Genomic DNA, 22444 nt, shown 5'->3' on the forward strand with positions numbered 1-22444 from the left:
AAAAACAAACAACAAACAAACATAACAATTTAAAAAAGACAAAAACTGTACCACCCACTTCTCTACAATTGCTCATTCCTTTCGATTCTTCTTATTGTTATTTTCGAGCTGCGTTCGCTTCCCGCGCTCGCGCGTCTTAATTAATAAGTGTGTGTGTGTGTGTGTGTGTGTGTGTGTGTGTGTGTGTGTGTGTGTGTGTGTGTGTGTGTGTGTGTGTGTGTGTGTGTGTGTGTGTGTGTGTGTGTGTGTGTGTGTGTGTGTGTGTGTATAAATAAATAAATAGCAGATTGAAGTACAAATAGTTAATTACCGATATTGAAGAGGAAGAGTTGTTCTCTGTGTTTCACTCAACATCTGGATCAGATTGTCTGGGATCTGTGCTGGAGCCCAGCAGGAGGAAACATGTGAATTTTGAGATATTTAATTTAAATGTTGAATCTTGAATCAAGTATTAAAACATTAGCAGGTGTGCACGGGCAGGTGAAATGCATAAAAATACGTTCATATTGGCATGATGCTGGTCACAGGTGTAGGTGAAACGCCTTACAACATGTTGGGTATGATGCAGGTGAAATGCATTACAACATGTTGGTATGATGCATGTTGGTATGATGCATTACAACATGTTGGTATGATGCATGTTGGTATGATGCATTACAACATGTTGGTATGATGCATGTTGGTATGATGCATTACAACATGTTGGTATGATGCATGTTGGTATGATGCATTACAACATGTTGGTATGATGCAGGTGCAGGTGAAACGCCTTAGGCCTCGTACACACAGTTAAAACACGCGACACATGCTTTACGCATGCCTCAGGGGGGGTGAAACGGTTTCAATTCATTACCTATGGAAGTCACGTGATTGTGATGCGCTGACTTGTCGCAGGGGAGGAGGGGTGAAGCCATGAAGCCATGTGCCAAGTCAGTGCTTCAAAACCACGTGACTTCCATAGGGAATGAATTGAAACGGCTTCACCCCCCCCTTCACGCTTTACGCATGCTTCATGCATGCGTAAAGCATGCGTCGCTTGTTTCAACTGTGTGTACGAGGCCTTACAACATGTTGGGTATGATGCAGGTGCAGTTGAAATGCATTGGAGCATGTTGGTATGATGCATTAAAACATGTTGGCATGGTTCACCAGTGCATGAGCACAATAGTGGCGTGCATGTAAACACAGCTATTAACACCAATACTGTAGCCAGTGAAATGGACTTTATTTACATATCTGGACCAAACATGTGGACTTTGTAATGAAAGTATTAGAAACGTATTGTGTAAATTGTTTACCAGAGATGACAATCAATATAACAACAGCCTGCACCCTGGCCAACGCGCCAAGGACATGATCCACCCACTACACCCCTTTCCTGCACGCTTAGATCAGCTGACACAGGATGTCTGTTCGAACCTTCCTCAACACACATCCTGGCCAGCGCTCCACACGTCCCTGGACTCTTCTCTCTCCTGGCTCCCAAGCTGTGGGATGACCTCTGTCAGGAGGACTGAAGACTCACTCACTCCCCATTTTTCCACCACAGTCTGAAAACTCACCTCTTCAGAATCCACCTCGCCCCCCTAGCACTCATCATTCCTTGTATCACAGGATTGATTGTCTAGTGACCATTCTTTAACCCATTCAATCCGGGAACTCATCTGTGTCATTCATAGCGCGGGCACTTGAGCTTGTAGATCTGCTATTTTCAAGAATCTTGAAAATGTGTGAAAATCTTTGAATATATATATTATTTTTTTAAGAGGGGGGGGGGGGGGTCCCTGGAAAAAATCTTTTTGAGATGGGGGTCCGCGGCCAAACGCATATCTAAAAATGTTTTCTATAAATCCTAACAGTATGTTGCTATATCAGTGGTGCTCCAACTTTTCCATGTCAAGGACCCCCAAAATTATATGTATTTGGCTGCGGACCCCCATCTCAAAATATGTTGTTCCAGGGACCCCCCAGAAGCACAGATCGAAGTAAAATTTGTTTTGCTTTAAAACAACCTATATATTATATTCAAAACATTTCCACGAATTTTCAAAAACTAGCAGATCTACAAGCTCATATAGCATGGCACTCTGTATATCTGCTATTTTTGAATAGCCAAAGACATCTTAACCCATTTAGACCTGGAACGCATCTGTGTCACTTTAGGTTTCTTTGGCTATTCAAAAATAGCAGATATACAAGCTCATAGCGCGGCAGCGAGTGCCGCGCTATGAGCTTGTAGATCTGCTATTTTTGAAAAATCGTAAAAAAAAACATTTTTTTATATTTTTTTCAAAAATCTGTTAGGATTTAGAAAACATTTTAAGAATTGGACTCAGGCCTTAACGGGTTAAAATGACACAGATGTGTTCCCGGTCTTAATGGATTTAGAATGGCCCTTAAGAGATGTACTGTGAAGGTAGGACATTCTTTTATGGCCAAGGGTAGGTTGTTCCGTGTTGAGCTACCCTGGACTGATAGGACATTTTGTCCGAATGTGGTGCATCTGTGCTGCGTAGTCCCCTCTAGTGGTTGACCTGGTGCCAATCCCACTGCCAGGCCTTCTCTTTATGAACTCCCCCAAGGGAGTCCATGCTGAGTTTTATACAATGCAAACCTGTTAAGAATTACCACAAATGTACAGAATGTTGTTTAGATGCCATGGTGTTTAGACAGGTTTGATGTTTACCTGGTATCGTTGTTACTTTGTACCACTTAATTGTATTCTTGCACAATATTTACATGACTATTTACCCTGTGGTTTGTTGACTAGAGTTCATGTAATTTACTCTGTTCTTACACGTCTCACTGGATAAGAGCGTCTGATAAATAACTACATTGCAAATGCATGCATTCAGACAGACTATAGACATACTTTATACACACAGATACCACATACTATAGGTTTTGACTAAATACTGCCGTGTGTGCATGCGTGTGAGAATGACTGACTCAGATAGAGTAGATGCCTGCATATAAAATCTAATAGTAGGGTGCAAATCGTGTGTGTGTGTGTGTGTGTGTGTGTGTGTGTGTGTGTGTGTGTGTGTGTGTGTGTGTGTGTGTGTGTGTGTGTGTGTGTGTGTGTGTGTGTGTGTGTGTGTGTGTGTGTGTGTGTGTGTGTGTGTGTGTGTGTGTGTGTGTGTGTGTGTGTGTGTGTGTGTGTGAGAGAGAGAGAGAGAGACTGTAGTAGACAGCAGTGGAAAGCGTCCATCTGGAAACTTTAATGAACTGAAGTGACTTGGAACACTGACTATGGTGTAGACCCAAAACATCTGTGTGTGTGTGTTTGTCTCTCTCTCTCTCTCTCTCTCTGTGTGTGTGTGTGTGTGTGTTCTCGCGAGCGCGACTGCGTTTGTGTCTGTCTGTCTGTTTGCGTGTCTGTCTGCCTGTCTACCCTGTCTTTCTGTGTGTGTTTGTTTGTGCGTGTGTGTGTGTGTGTGTTTGTCTGCTTGTCTGTCTGTCTGCATGTCTGTGTGTCTCTGTCTGTCTATATGATACGGTCATTCTGTCTGTCTGATATAGTCTGTCTGTCTGTCTTAGGTGTAAATGAGTTTCTCATTCTTAGTCTCAGATTTCCTCTGCTATGTAAATTGAGGTGCGTTTGTAAATTCACTCAGAGTACAGTGTGAGCACTCTGTCTTTAGTCACACATTTGACCAATTGATTTAATCGATTATTTAAAAAAAGTGTAGATTTTTGGTGGAAAAATATAATATTTAGTTTTGTTTCCTTGTCATAGGCAACCAATTGTTTTTATAATTTTGAAATTTTTAATCTACAAGCTATAAGCTATTTTGGTTAAACTAAGTGGTTAATCAGACTAACCAAATGTATAATCGACTAGTCGATTATACAAAATCTATTCAATTTTTTTCACGTTGATTCATTGATATAAAAAAGCTTCTCGATTATTAGATTAATCAAAAAAGTTGAATAATCGCTAACGAAATAAGATAGTTGCTGCCCTAATCTGATTCCACACCTGTGAATGTTGAATGTTTTCTCCCTACTATTATTGTTATTGATATTGATATAGATATAGGTTTGAATGGTGGAACTATAACAAATAATGAACTATGACGATGTTTCTGGTTGTTTTTGCAGGGCGGAGGAGAACAATGATCTGCTGCTGTTGTTCAGAACTACACGCAGGTTCTGTCAGAGACGAGATGAGAGATACACAACCTACCAATGCTTCCAGGTAGGAATACACGCACACATTCTCTCTCTCACGCACACACCCGCGGTAAACTGATGTGTTCGCTACCTGCCCTGCTGACGTGGGGTCCGTGTTGTTAGAGTGAGTTCATTGTACTTACGTAGCACCAGTCTAAGTCAGTTTAAGCTTCACCAGGGTTTCTGTGCTGTTCTCAGGTCAGATTTCTCTGCTGCTTAACGGGTAAGACGGTTGGTCTCAGAGGTCAGGGGTCATGCATCAGGTTGTGTCCAATGGATTGGTTGACACTGATGGAAGATTTCTTTCTTTCTTTTCTTTCTTTCATTCTGGAGTGTCTTCAGGGACTGGGACGCAACCTTCTTGTGTTAACTATTCACACAATATGAGATTTATTTGTCCGTAAACACAATCGAACAGCACCACACACTGTACTGTAGTCTACACTTTATACAGTCCTGGGTTCTATCAAATGCATTATCGCTTTAAAGAGTAAAGTGTAAACTAGCAGATGTGAGGGGAGCCTCACTCGTACACTAAACTACACAAGCACACTCACACATGTGTACGTATGCTTGTGTGCCAACCCTGCTCTTACCTTTAATTTTTTTACCAAGTACCAAATGTCCTTTGGGCAAGTATAACATGACCTGCTTTTGAGACAATAGTGTCAACGCCTGAGTCCTGTAAAAGCTGACATTTGTGTGTATTTATATATAAGTGCACGCCCGACGATGTCAAACGTCATAAAGACATAGGGCCGGTATCTTTTCCTACACTATATACAGTACTGTCTGACAAACTCTCACGGTCTCACCACAACAATGGGCTTTATGTTCAAAATGTGGGCGATATTTCCATGTGTACTTTGTCGTACGTCGAATAGGACAAATAGCTGATCTGTAAGCTCATCTGTAAGAAACATTTGAACATTTTGATGATTTTTTATTCACTTTTTCTTTATTTCATATTTTAGATTTTTTTAAATTTCTTTCATTATTATTTTCCCAATGATATATTTCACATGATGTCTTGATATGAGGAGAGATGTGAGAAGCTTCTAACTCCAACTTGAAGAAGTCATAAACAAATGTAGATAAGTACATGCACAGCTGTGTGAGGAACGGCCTCATGGTAAATGTCCAGACAGGACTCCACTGATTAGTTTGGGCAGAACGTCAAGCTCAAAATCAAACTGCTGAAGCAATATGGAACCTATTCTTGTGTTTACTTGGACGAGGGAGCGAGGGAAGGGGGGTTGGGGGACGGGGGGCACTAGCCAAGTTGGCTCAGCCAAAGGAAGATTAACCCACATTTTCCATACCGGCCCGAGCGCTGCTAAAATGGCTGAATCGTAGATGTTTGCCTGCCAGGAATGTTATTATTGCGGAGAAAAAGGCAGTTCAACATTTGAAAACTGGTTCCCCACACACACACACACTGTGTGTGTTTGTTGTTACTTTATTGGTCTGTAGATGTGGAAAGTTAGTTTTCTTTTTTGTCAGCACAAAAAGAAAATGCACAAAAACATACCGAACCAAAAGAGTTTCCATAACATCTCTGCGGCTGGTAGCTGATAACCTTGTATCTCCAATATTTCATCTTTTCTTTTTTTTTTCATGAAATGAATGCCCTATTTTATACTTATAGTAGTAGTCAAAAATAGTCAAAATACAAGATCTGTAGATTGTAGATCTGCGGTTTTTGTTTTTGTTTTGACATATTTTCACCTACAGTATAACGACGTGCCCAAAATAGGGACGCCAGGTTTAAAGTGGCTAACTCTGTCCGTGGGTTTTATAAATATTGAACCAATGAAAAGTATTAACAAGAGCTTGTGACTACTGTAAATAAGATCTACATTGGATGCATTGGAACACAGGTTCTTTTTCCCATTTCCTGAAAAATAACGGTTTTGGACATACAAGGTTTACACCCGACAGCGACGATATATTACAAATGTATGACTGTCTTGTCTGCACATGGAAAGATGTTTGACACAGACTGTACACACAAACGTCTTTATTACTAAACACCAGGCTGACTTAAATGAGCCTCATCCAGCAGAACAAACACACAGATGCCAAAACACATACGATTCATTATGAGATTACATTTCAAGTCAAAATGACCAAATATAAAGCAGCGTCACACCGTTGACTGATGTCAGCACTATGAACACAGGCCTGTTTCCAAAACGCTGAAAACCAAATTGTCTGACTTTCCACTAAAGAGCCAATCACGGCTCTTTAGTCTAAAGTCAGACAATGTAGTTCTCAGCGTTTTAAAAACAGGCTGAACGACACGTACATACAAAAACATATAACAAAGGATGAAATATACTTGTGATAATAAAAAAAATCCCCCCTACACATGCACGGTAAAAAAAAAAAAACTGTACATAATTATGAAAACATAAAAATGTGTCTGTCATTTGGAGACTGTCTATTGACAGCCTGTCAACACCTGCACTCTCATGATGACAGCCCATGCTGTGACTATGTGCACAGTGAAATACAACAGATCAGTGAACAATGCGGGATATGTCTTCTTTTCTGAACCGATTTTTTTGACAACCATCTTATCATTAAAAAATTGCGCTTATTCATACGCTTGTCCACCCGTCTCTCGTTGACTTCAATACATTCTTTCAGAGCCTGAACTTAAACGTTTTCGAGCTCTCCCCGTTTACGTGCCGTTGTTTCAGTACTTTTCCTAGGATAAAACCGGTTACCAGGATAAAAGCGGCGCGACGCCTGTGCCTTCGGACTGTTGGATTATGTAGCAGTGACCACCATAGCACATTCTGATGCCTCTGTTGCTCAGTCTGGTGGAATAGTAACTGCATATACATTTGTAAAAAGTCCTGTTAGCGGGTTTGGAACCAGCGTTATTGTCTGCGTCGGCCATTGCAAAAATATCATGTAAATCTGACGTAAACAAAGGGGATAACGGTACAAGGAGATGATGTCAGGAGTAAAAGAAACTCTGGCAAACACGATGATGTGGCAGACAAAAACACGGCAACACAAATTCTCAGTTTTTAACCACTTAAACTCTTAAGCTTAAAGGGACATTTTAGACCACAGGTTTCTTACCTATTCTATGATGTTATGATATCCTAGGATGAATGGTACAGTAGAACATTTTCATAATTCCATCCCGGGTCCGCCACAGCTTAAAACGTGCGCCAATAGGCCTTGCGCTAGATCGCATATTTTGATAGCTGCTTTTTTTTGGTGAGATCTGACAGTTCATAGTGACAGAACACTATGCAACGTGATTGTCTTGAATGCGCCCCACCGGAAGTCTCGTTGATGAGATTTCAATCTCATCTAGCGCCCAAACCTCAACCCTAGCTGGAGTTTTACAAAAAGACAGTTTTCGGGGGTCACAAATGCGTTTGCGCGTGTATGAAAGGCCCAAACACATTTAAAAAGCTATGTTTTTAAATATGCTTAGACAGCGTCTAATTTTCAACATTAAACAATGTCATTACGTTACTTTTGAGTTGTTATTTTCCACCATTCTCTGTGGCTTAGAACTGGGGAATGGCATATTTTGAGTCATGTGAGCAGTGATGTACCGAACGGCATTCTAGTCAAGTGATTGTCAAACCTTTTCATATCAAGGAGTGAGGACCCTAATTTAGTTGACACTTAGAGCCATGGACCCTCATTCTCTCAGTCTCTCACACCCTTAGAATATTTTTTATTGTTGGATATGATTTTCCTCAGAATTCCATGCCCTATTGATGTGGTTGATAGAGAACAGCTAAACTATGATAGAAATAACAATTCCTCAAGGACCCCTGGTGGTTGCTGGACCCCACGTGGAGAACCACTTCTGTAGACGGCCTCATGGAAATCGAACAGAGAATCTCAACTCCACCTGAAACTGTGCAACTTAACTTGAAAATGGAGACTTGATTTGATTTGAAATGCAATGAAACCGCAAGCTTACAGCAGTCCTAAGACTTATTTCCATTGTGGTTCCTTCTCACAAGCACTATAGGGCAGGCTTCTATGTCTTGTGAAACAAAACATATAACCACCATTTTCCATTACAAAATACTTGACCAATAGTTTTCAGATGTTTTGTGCCCAAGGCAAAACCGAAGGGCAAGTCAAAATCTCAAGGCACGGCCCGGACTGCTGGCCTAGCCGTCCGGGCACCTAAACTCAATGGAGCCTGACAGTGCATCACGCGTTCGAGTCCCGTTCCCGACGATCTTTACTGCATGTCTCTCCCCATCTCTCACTCCCTATTTCCTGTCCATCTACACTATATCTATAAAATAAAGGCAGAAAAAGATCTTTAAAAAAACTTTAAAAAATCTCAAGGCACACACTGTATTAATATCTCTGCAAAATAGCCCCTCTAACACGTGTTATAACTCTTATCCTTCTGTAAAAACGTTTTATTTTTTATTTACTAATGCCAAATAAATTTAACCACTTAAGCAGTAAGCACTATTTCATACTTTCACTAATGTTCATAATATATAGATAGACCTTTATTGATTCGATGGGGGAAATTCAGTTGCCAAACACAGAGCAGATGGATGCAGGAGGGACAGACCAGTAGAATATATTTAGCATTCTGTTGCACACATTGGGTGCGTTTGGAAATTGCGCACCGGAGCGCACTCGCCTATTAGTTTGTATTGGCCAGTGCGCTCAGTGCTGTATTTCCGAACGCACCCATTGAAAGACCCAGGCAGTGTTTCCGTTAGCCGGTATTTATCGGCCATTGACCGATAAAATGTTTAATTGGCCGTTAATTATAAACATCACCGGCCACCGTGGCCGGTTGGGATAATGCTGTTATTAGGCAATTTTATCATTTAAGCCTATTATTAATATTATTATTTGGATAAAGTAGTACAACCATTAAAACCTATCATAATCATTTAATGTTTTTATCATGATTTGACAATGTCAGTGTGGGTTCATTCCCGACAGCCCGCTGCTGCTGTGCCTCATCCTCACAGACAGTCAGCTGTGTAAAGCTTCATTTGTGCTTTGACAATATCAGACCTACAAGCTCACAACACGTCGCAACGCGCCACGTTGTGGGTGCATGTATCTGCAAACATGCATGTGACGTTAATTATAATATGGCCGATACATTTATTCTTTGGCCGGTAAAATATAATCCTGTCGGTCAAGTTGGCCGGCCCAAAAATTGTCTAGCGGAAACCCTGGACCCAGGTCTTCTCTGTCCCTTGCTGTAGAATAGCTAAAATGAACAGTTCTATTAGCTCTATCACGAGCTTGTGATAGAGCTATTATAATTTTCATTATAATAATTAGTTGGCCTATAATAACATGCCCAAAATAGGGACACCAGGGCATGCTGATTTGTAAGCACAATGCAATCAATGCTAACAGCACTTTTACAAGCTTTGCCACAACATAGTTTTGTTAAGTGAAGACAAACCATTGTACCATGCAAATAAACCATAGAGACAGAGACTCCATACCTGCTTTAATTTAACAAAAAAAGTTTATCTTTATTAAAATATCTTGAAAACAGCAATGTCACATACATATTTAACTGTACATCATTGTTTTATTCACATACGTTATAATTCAGTAATTATAATTGAGTGGGAAGACGTACAGAAGAGTGACTTTTCACATTACTATATTTCATTAATACATTGTTATACCTCAGTCCTCATTGACTGGAGTTTATAAGTTAATGAAAACAAAATGAAGTTAATTCACAGGAAAGCCCCAAAGTTGAACAATTGTACGCGACATTCTCCTGATTCTGGGGCCCGGTTTAATGATTAAAGGTTAGAATCCAAAACACTAAGCTTTATCAGTTGTTGTCTGGGACATTGAGCCACAACCAAACAACAGTGTGATGTTAAACGCTCAAAGGGATACCTTGACACTTGGCTAGTTAATCTATTGATGTCTTTAGCCTTCTTGCTTAACTTGTCCACTTAAATCCTATATACTTCATTGCCTGGGGTCCACCAGAGGTCCGTACTTGGTCCCCTCCTTCCCCCCCCCTTTATACCAGATATCTAGGCCAAAAATAGCCTACTTTCCTACCATGTCAGGTAAACGTCAGAAAGTCTGAGAAATGTTTGAGTTGCAGCGTTGTGACGTGAATGTCTCCGCTAATGAACAGACAAATATGGCGGAAAACAGGAATTTTGTATGAGACAACGGAAAGAAAATGTATTTCACAAGCAAAAAAAAAAAAAGAAGCTGATAGCAGCTTTGCCAAAGCCTTTTGAAAGCAGAACGCTGCCACATAAACATCAGCTTTTTCACCATGTTTCTTTCTTCTCCTCGCGACCAACCGCACGTGAACGCAGGCCAAGTAGGAAGAAAAAACATTTTACTAATTCGGACCCTCCGCATACCCGAGGACCACGCGAACGCAGCATTAGCTCATGTATTCCAAACCTCTAATGAAGTACAGACTGCAGTGAAGGCTGGGACGCAATTCATATATGGAAATATTATTTTCATCAGTGTTTGTGGTGGGTGGGCTGATGTAAAACAGTGGTTCTCAAACTTTTTTAATTTCAAGGACCCCAGTTTGGTATACATTACACCCCCATACAGACTGTTTAGGGACCATTTGGTTCACAGCTACCACTGGGGGTCCCCGGACCCCAGTTTGAGAACCACCGATGTAAAACATGTACTGTATGCTGTGTAACCAAATGTCAAGGTTTCTCTTTGAATTCCACTGGAATACTGATTGTATACTCTACGTAGAAGCTAGCAGGTTAGCTCCTATTAGCACAAGTGTTGCCATATCTGCTGATTACTATAAGTGACTTTGGGCTTGTTTTACTGTAAAGTCGCTTGTAAATATTGGTATTCGCAGGTTGCGTTTTTGGGCTTGTTTCTAAAGTGTAGTTACGTATTGGGCTTCATTCCTAATGTTGTTTAAACCAGTGGTTCTCAAACCTTTTCATGTCAAGGTCGGACCCCCAAATTAATACGTATTTGTAAAATATTTCTTGTGACAGGGACCCCCATACCAGATTTGTGTTGTTAAAATGTTTAAAAAACTTTCCACATTTAGCAAATTTGAAAATAGAACATTTTTGAGTAGCTGATGTACGGTATTTAAGGTTAAAGTGGTTCAACTGATTTTGATGCTATATTAACTCATTTAGCTGGGGACCCCCCTGTGTGTATGATTATGAGCCTAGTTGTTTCTTTTGGGCTTGTTTTCGTAGACCTGCCGGCTTGTTTCTCTCACAAAATCTGCCAACACTGATTAGCACCTCATATCTCTGCATGAGATACAGAACCTGTTAACCAAAACACTACAAACTTGTTTTCTGTTGTCCTAATGTTCATTGTCGTTACTTACTTCAGCCTTGCACTTGTAGTCGCTTTGGATGAGAGCAACTGCAAAAAGCCTTAATGATGCTTTTTGTTGTTTGTGTTGATGAATGTGAGACAATAGAAGTACAAGATGTGCAGGCTAGCTAAGAGTGAACCAATCAAGAAATATTGACATAGCGTAATCTGTTCTAAACTGTTTTAATATTTAATCATATTTTTCTTTTAGAGCTTGCCACGTGGTAGCAAAAAAAAACTTTTCACGTGGGACTTAATTCAAAAGACTTGTTAGGACTATTTAGCTAGTGGTAAATTTAGAAGTACATATTGTTTTGTAAGAGGAATGCTCATAATACTACAAGCTTGTTTTATGGTCGCTACAGCACAAGTGTTGACATCTGATATAAAACTGGTGTCATATAAAACCCATCTATCTGCAGCTTTGCAGCAACATTTCCATCAAAATGTTAAGCCTGATTTACACTTAGTTGATCATCAGTGTCACACACCGAAAATAGCAGATGCAAAAATAATTCTGTGCGTGGCACGATGCACAACCAAGTATAAATCGGGCTTAACATTTTGATCGCCCCTCCCCCTTCAAGCACAGATGTGATTGGCCAGACCGAGTGTGGATCTTGCAGGTACTTCAGTGGTAGCGGCCGATGGGCAGAGTCTTGAGACAGGTGAAGCTGTTGGGGTACTTGGCCAGAATGACAGGGTTTCCGTCCATGCGGACCTCGTTGAGGTTTGGGCGGAGGTAGTAGGTGTTGTTGCCTTTACAGAAGGTGTCTGTGCTGATTTCAGTGATGTTGTTATTCTGAAACAACACATCAGAGGGGAAATGGTGGCATTTTAGAGCTGGGCAATTAACCGAAAATGTATCGAAAACGACATTTAGAACAAATAACTGACTAATCTTCTATAACTAAGAATCACGTTTTTTTTTTTCTTCATGCTGCGGTCGCGGTATCAGCAGTTATTATTATTATTATTATTATTATTATTATTGTTATTATTATTATTATTATAAACATACCTGTAGATGGACGATGCGTACACTCTCTGGAATCTGAGGAACAGCCTCCAGTCTGTTGTCAGCCAGGAAGAGGTTGGCCAGTTTTGTGAGTTTCTGTTGGAGAAAAAACATAGAAGACTCTGGTCATACTGGACAGCTCCCACTGACCCAGTAGATCACTGGTCATAGTACTGGCTAGTGGAGGGCACAAAGAGTCGGAAGGTTATGTTTTAACCCTATTCGGCTTGTTTGTCTGTTAGCAGCATAACTTGAGAATATTATTGTGCAAATAAGCTATTTAAACCTTTGCCACTGTGCTATCAAATAACGTCATGTACGGAGTATGTCTGAACAAATTAACTAGTGACCAATCGGTTGGTACATTTTGGGGTTTAAAAAGTCAAAGGACAAGGTCACAATCAATCAAGAGCCAAATTAAATAATCACTCAATCTCATGTGGAAATGGCACATTTACAGTGTTGCTGCAGGTCTGCAGTAGGGGTGGGACGATATGGGTATCTCACGATACGATATCTGTGGCGATATTAGGCCCCCGATAACAATAATATCACGATATTCGATATATTGCGATATCACGATGTATTGCATGAAATTTCACCAACGATATGTCACGATAGTCCTTGTATTCAATTCATATACACATAAAATAGCACCAAACAGTTCAAAATCATCATTACACAAATACAGAGTCGGAAAAACAACGTATCACAAACGCAAAAAACAACAACATTTTTTTCCGGCAGTATATCGATTATTTATCGCGGGAGAAAGTATCGCGATATATCGCGATATCAATATATCGTCCCACCCCTAGTCTGCAGGAGATTAACTATTGCTAAAAACTTGTGCACATTCTGTATTGCAGATACTGTAGTATTTTAAGGCCATATGTCTCGAAGAACATAAAAAAAGGCAGCTACGAACTGTGCAAACCAGCAAAGTACATAGGAGTTGTGAATATGGAGTCTGGTGCTCGGGTTAGATCCTCTGTACCTTGAAAGCATTGGATTTGACTCCCTTGGTCCTGAGCAGGTTTTGGTTGGCATTGAAGACGGTGAGTTTGGTTGGCAGCATGGGCAGTTTGACTAGCTGGTTCTCTGCCAGATTCAGCTCCTCCAGCATACTGAGCTTAGAGAACGCCCCATCCTCGATCTCTGAGATCAGGTTCCCCGTCAGGTCGATCCTCCTCAGAGTCACTGTGGACAACGCAGCAACACAAACCACTGTTTAATAAACAAACCTGTTCAATGCATACGTTTTAGGTATTTTCCTGATGGAGAGAGGTAATTGAATTGAACAACTGAATTGTCTGATCCTGACAATACATAGGCTTTCATAATCTGATCCGATCAGATGGGTATTAAACGTTTTGGACTCCTGAGCCCAGGTCGACAAGAATTTATGTTCAAGCTAACAAGGTGTCGCATATTGACGACACAGGCATGCAACGTTGTATAAAATGAGGCATTTATCCTGGTCTCTCATTTTCTGAAAGGAATGAAAGTTTATCCAGGATATGTAGTTGTTGTTAAACTCACCAATGTCAACAAAGTCTTTGGCGGCGATCTTCTTGATCCTGTTGTAGCGGGCGTACAGGTAGGCCGTCTCTTTTGGAAGCGTGGGCACGGCCTTCATTACTGGACTCACTTCCTCACAGTAAACGGAACCCGTCAGACACACGCACAGCAGGCATGTTGGAAGATCTACAGCACAGTAGAAACACACACGCATCAATACTACTACACAGACCACAACCAAATGGTCCCGGAAGAGTCCATTTGGTTACATTTGTACTCTCTCTGAGTTCAATTAAAAGGTGCAATAGGCAACATTCAGCCTCTACTCGCAACACTGCGGTTTAATAAGGTTCCTTATATCTGTAAGGCAGCCGCTATGCAGTTTGCAACATTGTAACCGACCGCTTTCTACAAGTATTCCTTCCACACTAGTGACACTACAAATGTAAATAGAATCACATCAAGCTGCAGAGATTATGTCTCTCTGTACTTGTACTTTTCTTGGAAGCTCCTCGTGCTATGGATCGCCACTGCAGATTTCCAATGGAATTTTAATACTTTAGATAATCTAGTGCAGTGCCAGTTCAGAGCGGGCCGGTTCTGGAGAACTGCTCATGCGATCTACTTCACACTCGACACTGTAATTCCTTGTGTCCTCAGCAATACACCTGCCAAGTGTGAAGTAGATGCATGAATGGTTCTGGAGATAAGGACAGACAGACAGACAGACAGACAGACAGACAGACAGACAGACAGACAGACAGACAGACAAACAGACATAGACACACACGCGCACACCCAGATAGATTGACAATAAGCTTTGCCGCAAACAAAGGTTTATAACACTGGTTCTCAATGTAGGGCCCGGGGACCACCAGGGATCCTAAATGGATCCTCGGTTTGTAACTCTGAGTCTACAAGACTGATGGATGGATTGGCGGGACGGTGGATCTGAGACTATTATGAACAAATAATCACAAAACATGGGAACCCACTGCAAACTCACTGCCAGGTTTCAGAAATACAAACTGTAGCACTCTGTTGTAGTGCAGAAAATACATTTATATAATATAAGGATGGATGGTATGTTTTAAGAGTATGTTTAAGATGGTGCCAGTTCGGTTTTCCGGTTATGGCGCCATACAAGATATTGAGATGGTGTCAGTTATGAAGGCAGGGTTTCTTCGAGCTCTGGCTCAACTTTGTGTTAAGGAAACGACAAAACCAGCCTCCTCTTCTAAGTACTCTTTAGTGAACATCCAGTCACTGGATAATCACTTAGGTGACCTTAAGGGCGGGCTGGCTTCCAACTGCTTTTTAAAAAACTGTTACGTTGGGCGACCCGCCGGCCCAATGATTAGGACGCATACCACATTGGCTCTAAAATGCCTGACAGCGAGTCCCCGGTTCGATTCCTGGCCGGTAGGACCGTTTGTTGCACGTCACTCCTCTACTTTCTCTCTCCATGTTTCTTGTGTCACTACACTGTATATGTATATTTCAAATAAAGATACTGTGAGCCCCTCCCGAAAGAATCAGGGAACCAGGAAACATGGCTTTGGGGGTCCTTGGCAGTGAAAAGTTTTGGAACCCCAATATATACAACTGATTTGATACTAGTAGATTACTATTATTACTACTAATAATACTTGATTGATTGAATACTTTATTGACGATTATTAAAGGCAGTACAACGAGTTAAAGAACAACTGATATAGTTACTCATTCATGCAATTGATTATTGATTTATTTTTCAGATTTACTAATTGCACAAACAAATCTAAGATCTGATCTTTGTACTCAGAGTCATCTGATGATGAACCATCTTGTAAATGAAAGCTGTGTTCATTGTTCTACTTTGTTCACCGTTTCATATGAGCTCCATGGCTGACTTCCAACACACACACACACACACATGCGCACACATGCGCACGCACGCACGCACGCACGCACACACACACACACACACACACACACACACACACACACACACACACACACACACACACACACACACACACACACACACACACACACAGAGAGAACAGATGTGCAAGAGAGCTTGTAATTAGTTGTTGGATCGGTGTGTGGCCATTAGTAAGGAACGCCAACCTCACACACACACACACACACACACACACACACACACACACACACACACACACACACACACACACACACACACACACACACACACACACACACACACACACACAGGCAGAAAATGAGCCTAATGGACAGACACCTGATTGGCTAGTTCCTGTCCATAGCCTGGAGGGGTGCTTGCTCTGCCATTATATTAAGTCACAAAAATGACACAGCCGTCATTATCCAATTTGAAAAAATATTCAGGAATGCCTGCTGGCAGCATGCAGACAAGAAATATTATGCCTATATTAGCCTAGTAGTAGTATGCAAGATTATCTGCACAGACACACACACATACATACACCCCCCCCCCCCCCACACACACACAGGAGGAGTGTATGCATGAATTTTCTGCGATGAATAATATAATATAATGATTTTATAATTATATACAGACTAGAGTCAAAATCTTGTTGGAGAACACAGATCAGACGGTGAAGTTAAATGTCCCTTTATAAGTTATATGAAATATAAGGAACTATTGACTGAGTGTTGTAGTGCATTAGATTCTCAGTTCAGATGGATTGTGGTAAATGTAGTCTTACCAGAGGCGTCTCCTTCATCTGGGATAGGGCCGTCGTCTGGTTCATCAGCCTGAGATAGCGCCCTCTACAGGAGTAGAATACACTGTTACATGTAGTCCCCCACTATAACACAGATAGTGCTCCCATGCATGCTAACGTTTTTCATTCATTGTATAAAAAACACGCTTCTTTTTTTTCTATTTTATTTTTATCCCAGGATTTTGTAACCCTTTTTCACCCGGTGCCAATTAGCTAAGTGATCCTGGGCGCTACACTCCCCCCGCCAGCCTAGGGAGACCAGAGCCGAGCTCATGCCTCATGACCTTATCACCTGACAGGGGGGAATTTCCCCGGTAGGACGTAGCGCATGGAAGGAACACGTTATACCAACCAGTTTCTTTCCCCTCCATCAGGCCCCGGCTGTCATAGGGGAGGCGGTATAGCGACCAGGATTACTACATGTTTTGGTGAGGGTATTAACTACCCTAGGAGACACGGGGAGAACATGCAAACTCTACACAGAGTAGGCCCTTTTGCCAACCCCACCTAGGGTATGGGCGCTGATGACGTGGAGGAGAAGACACGCCCCCAGCGCCCACAGCTTGCCCGGCGGGAATCAAACCCAGGACCTTCTAAGCTGACCTAACACGCTTCTTGATTATTTGTTCAATTAAAGATGATAATCAATAGGTGCAGCCTTATTTAATTTATACTCCATTGCACGATGGTTTCTCTTGTCGACAAGAGGGTCGGGTGGTTCAACGTCAGCCACAATAAAACGAATGGAAGGGGGCGGGTTGAGTCGTAAATTAACACATATTTTTAGGTCGAGTATAAAACAAAATAAAAAACAACCTGCGCATCCCTAGCGAACAGGGTTGGGATCCTGTAGGATTTTAACGATTCCTGTATTTAGAAAAATCTATATAATTTTGACCTTCATTGTAATTTTTTATAAACACAAATTCTAACTCTCATAGTTATGGTGGTCTTTGAAATTAAAACGTTTGAGAACCACCGGTATTGTAATTGCTCTGACAGTGTGATAATCCGGTTCCGGAAACGGTTCCAAATGTGATGGAACAGATTCTGGCTCCTCAATGTTGGATCCGGTCCGGTTCCGGATGCCAACCCTACTAGCGCACAAAGTTGTAATAAATCCTTAGAAAAGACCATAGCAACCAGGTCGATTCTCATGAAAAAGGTTTTAAATCTGAAGCTCTGTCTCAGTGCTCTAGTCTAGAGATCTGGACGATGTTCAGACTCCTGAGATGATGTTAGTACAGCTGTAGTCTAGCATGGCCAGCCCTCCAATCTCACTCCACTCTGAATGGAGGTCTGGAGAACCTCAGTAGAGACAGTGGATGGAATGAGCCAAGAGCTCCCTCGCTTGGGCGTGGCTAAACTGTGATTGAGTTAGGGCTAATGATTATCACAATCATTTTGATCAATATTGATTGGGATTATGATTGATTATGATTATTTATCACAATTATTCATTGAGTTTAGTGACAAACATATTATTATTGCACAAATCTGCCCGGTTTTGGTGCGCCACACGCCTACTTCATCAGTGTGATGAACAATTGATATCTATCAGCAAAAGCTTTTGTTGGCGAGGAAGGTTACTTGCTGCAGTCACCCTGTTTGTTTCACAGAGTACTGTAGTGGCTTAATGTGGACAATATTGATGTGTGCACCTGGGCGAGCCCCTCCCCAACTATTCCAACAGCGGCCCCTCCCCCTTATCTCCACTTTTCACTTTAACGTTCCCCAGCCTTTCTTTCTTTCTGAGAAATCAAGCCTGGGATCTGAGGTTAGTACAGCTGTTGCAAGCAGAGTACAACCAGCCAATAGGAATAGTTTTGTTTCAACAGATGTCACTTTTAGACAAATCCAGTTTCAGGAAGAACGTTTGAACTTCCCCAAAATGTGCTTATTATTTGTCAGAAATGGTCTCTGATGACTCTGTTATTAATGTATAGAACGACGGCTTCTATATGACTCGCATAATAATGACGAAGAGTAACACCATAGTTTCCTGACCTGGACCAGTAGTTACTTCTAGTGGACTAGCTTAGTTATTTCTACCTGACCAACGAAAGTATAAAAGTTACAAACAACATACTACAGAGAACAATCAATAACAATCTACACAGCCAATAATAACATGAACTGAGAAACTATAGGTGACTACCTGCTTCTATCTAACAGACATTGTACTGTCATAGTATCATCATTGTGTGAATGGGTAATGCAAGTTTACTGTATTGGTACATTGAATAAAAGGTTATTTTTAACCAATCAGACTGGGAGATGTTTGGTCTCCCAATTGGGAGATCCTGGTTCGAATCCTGGGTATCAGGAGATTTATTGGGTTTATTTGGTTTATTGTGACTCTTCTATAATGTAACTACACAGACCCTCTATACCAGTGGTTCTCAACCTGTAGGTCAGGGCCCCCAGGAGGGTCCCCACATGATTAGGTTTTTTTTTGGGGGGGGGTCCCCAGGTGACAATGGAGTGACAATTTAAGGACTTTTAAGACCTTTTTAAATACCTTTAATACGATCAGCTATTTTCACAATATTTATCTGTGGAACCGAGTCAAACAACATTTAATGCCTGGGGGGTCCCCAGTTTGAATATGATATATAATTTTGGGGGTCACACCCTGAAAAGGTTGTGAACCATTGCTCTATAGTCTATACCATGGGTCTTCAACAGGGACCACCAGGGGGTCGTCAGAGCCACAGTACTACAGAGGTGCTGTCACTTTTTTGTGATAGAAACTTTTTCTTATTTCTCCAAAAATGCAAAGGTCTTTGAATACACATTAAATACAACAAAGTAGCCGCAAACACTTAGTGCCAAAGTGCCATTATTTATTTAGGATGTCCTCAGTAAATATAGTGTGTGGTTACTTTGTCGTTTCTTTGTGTTCTTTACCATTGGTCGGCACCTTAAAAGGACTGGTGTGCATAGCAATTCTGTGAACTCTCAAAGTACACATTAACATGAATCCAACATGTTTGTAAACAAACAAGTTGAAAAAAAAACTACATTTCATCTACACAACAGTGATGCTTTCAAACTAATCTATGAAGCCATCAAAGCTGCAGCATCACTTGGAGACAACCCAAGAAACACCTGAGGAAAACTTTAGTAGAAGAAGTTAGTTTCAAATCTCTCACTGGTCAACAGACATTGATGAGACACACTTTCTCAAGGAAAAGAACAAAAAGTTGAATAATGCAATATGTAGTGGGTCTCTGCTTCATCTCCCTCTCGGCTAAGGGGTCATTGGCCTGAAAAACTTTTAAGACCCCTGCTTTATACTTATACTTGGTAAACTAATACATAGTTGACTGGTGTCGGCTCTGTGCTTGGTCCACTCTTTTTCCCTCTACACCAAATCTCGTTCTGCGAAAGTTCTCCCTCCCCAGAATAAGGATGCTAGGGTTCAAGTGGTTGATTTAACTGTGAGAGCTTTACATTGAATGGAGATGTTGTATTATAATTGTAATTGATTTATTTTACCTTAGCCCTTCTTGTGTCCAAGTATCGTTGGTTCCTGAAGTATCCATCAGATCTTAATCCAGATGCCACCAGCAGTCCAGCTAACAGTACGCAGCTCAACAGGAGCGCTCTCATCTTGGAAGGTCTGCTAGTCTGACTCTCAACGTATGAACATCTACCAGCAGAGCAGCAGCCACCCAGACTGTGTGCGTGTGCTTGTGCGTGTGTGTGCGTGTGTGTGTGTGTCTGTGTCTGTGTGTGTGTGTGTGATTGTGAGTGTGCGTGTCAGTGAGTTTGTATATGTGTGCTGTAAGCCCCTACTACTAGCGCGTGCACACAAGTGTGTGTGTGACTGTGTGTGTCACAGGGCTGTATTTAAAGCTCCTCCAGACACTTCCAGGAGATTCTTTAACAGTTTATGGAGTGGAAAAGCTTTAACCCATGGTTAAACACACACACACACACACACACACACACACACACACACACACACACACACACACACACACACACACACACACACACACACACACACACAGAGTAAGACATAAGGAGAGAAAGACAGGACTAGAGCGAGGAGGGGAGAAGTAGGTAGGCAACTAAAGAATGAATTTGAGCTCCATGTCTTTACTGATCCAGAACTATACTGATCCAAAACTATATACTGATCTAAAATGACATACTGTACTGATAAAAAATAACTATATACTGATCTAAAACTACATTAATTCAGAGCTGGACTGATCCAGAACTATATAGTGATCCAAAGATATACAGATCCAGAACTACAGCAGACTGATCCAGAACTAGACTAAACTGATCAGACAAGGGATATGTGCTCAGCATCATTAAATAAAGATGTATTTATCTCAGTTAGATTTTTACCTACCTGCACATCTCTTCTCATAAGTGCATAGGGCTCTTACTGCTAAGTTACCTCGGGTTCATCTTGTCTTGCCTTGTCTTGTCTCTGCACCACATATAAAAATAATTAACTTACTCAAACCTCATAGTTGGCAATGAAGTGTGTGTGATTCTGAGTAAAAGCCTCATAATGACCAATAAGCAATCTATCTTTCATTAGGTCTTCTCACACTGAGCGAGTGTTTTCCCAGACTGTGGTCAAACCAAACATTTACACTCATTAAGCCTGGACTCCATGTGATTCCATTAGTGCATATTAGTGAGGTTTCTTTGGACTGGTCTCATGCTGGTGGCAGATGTTTGAGTTAAAAGCTCAACGCTTTGTTTACATTTAGCCACAGGGACAGTTTTATTTCTGTGTGGTTCATATTTAAATGGGCAGAATGTGTAATAATGATCTTTGGTTATACGAATGCATAGTCATTGCAGAAAGCCCCATGCATTCGTATTAGCCCGCTGTGGTCTGCATTACTAGCAAAGTGAATTGTTATCTCAGTAGTGTACTGTAAAGACAAATGAGTATGTTGTCCTGCATACCTCCACTGTCTCTCTAGAACATTCTGAGAACAGGAACACATAATGCTTTCCAAATCTCTCCTCTTGGGGATGGAGGCCATGTGCAGCTGTACCTCAAAACACTGAGCCATTTAAAACAGTGGCTAAGAAGACTTTTTTACAATCCCAGACTCAACTGGTTTCTGTAGCTGCTTTCACACATGCTCTGACATCCTGCACTTTATCCCAGCCATTAATTGGTGGGGCTGTATCTGAAAAGGCAAAAGTCTGACTCAGTAGGACCTGAAATGCTACAGACTTGACTGTGCCAGCTCTCTAGTATAAAGTCGGTGTAATGTCTGATGGAGCCCCATCAGCTCAATGTGTGAATGGACCAGGTCATTGTCTGGTGAATTCACAGCCAGTGAATGGGCGCGTTGATGACGTCTCTATTGTCGAGGAGAGAGGAACCTCCCAGAGGTACTTGCACAGAGAGATCTGAAAAAAAACAAGTGGTCAAAGCCGTTGAAGCAGTTCTTTCATTTTTATTACCATTAGAGTTTGGTAAAGTTGTAAATATATTCAACGATTCGATCTTCCATGATCAATGGCCTTTAAGTGAACCATTGTTCAAATACAACTTTTTCCTGCAGTTGTCTACAACATGTTGTAGACATGTTGTGTGTACTGTAGTTATTAGTAGTTGCACGTTTCAGAGCCTACAGTAGATAGATGTGGAAAGTTGTTTTTGAAGCGTCTGCACCTGTAGCGATGTGTC

At 41.3% G+C, this 22444-nt stretch overlaps 2 protein-coding genes across 2 annotated transcripts in view; one reads left to right on the forward strand and one right to left on the reverse strand.

Annotated features, from left to right (window-relative positions):
- cenpp (centromere protein P) overlaps positions 1-22444 on the forward strand; it is a 101937-nt gene that overhangs the window by 14293 nt on the left and 65200 nt on the right. Inside the window, exon 6 of the mRNA XM_080424391.1 lies at positions 4105-4201. Within this exon, the coding sequence (XP_080280517.1) occupies positions 4105-4201 (97 nt within the window). The remainder of the gene's footprint in view (positions 1-4104; positions 4202-22444) is intronic.
- ogna (osteoglycin, paralog a) lies at positions 10533-20571 on the reverse strand. The gene is made up of 6 exons (XM_080424146.1): positions 20269-20571; positions 16750-16813; positions 14078-14242; positions 13533-13735; positions 12539-12631; positions 10533-12319 (listed from the first exon to the last, which is right to left on the reverse strand). Exons 1-6 carry the CDS (start codon positions 20380-20382, stop codon positions 12149-12151), a joined length of 810 nt encoding a protein of 269 aa, XP_080280272.1. The 5' UTR covers positions 20383-20571; the 3' UTR covers positions 10533-12148.

The sequence above is a fragment of the Gymnoscopelus braueri genome, assembly GCF_963280865.1.
Source record: "Gymnoscopelus braueri genome assembly, chromosome: 3".
NCBI lineage: Eukaryota > Metazoa > Chordata > Actinopteri > Myctophiformes > Myctophidae > Gymnoscopelus > Gymnoscopelus braueri.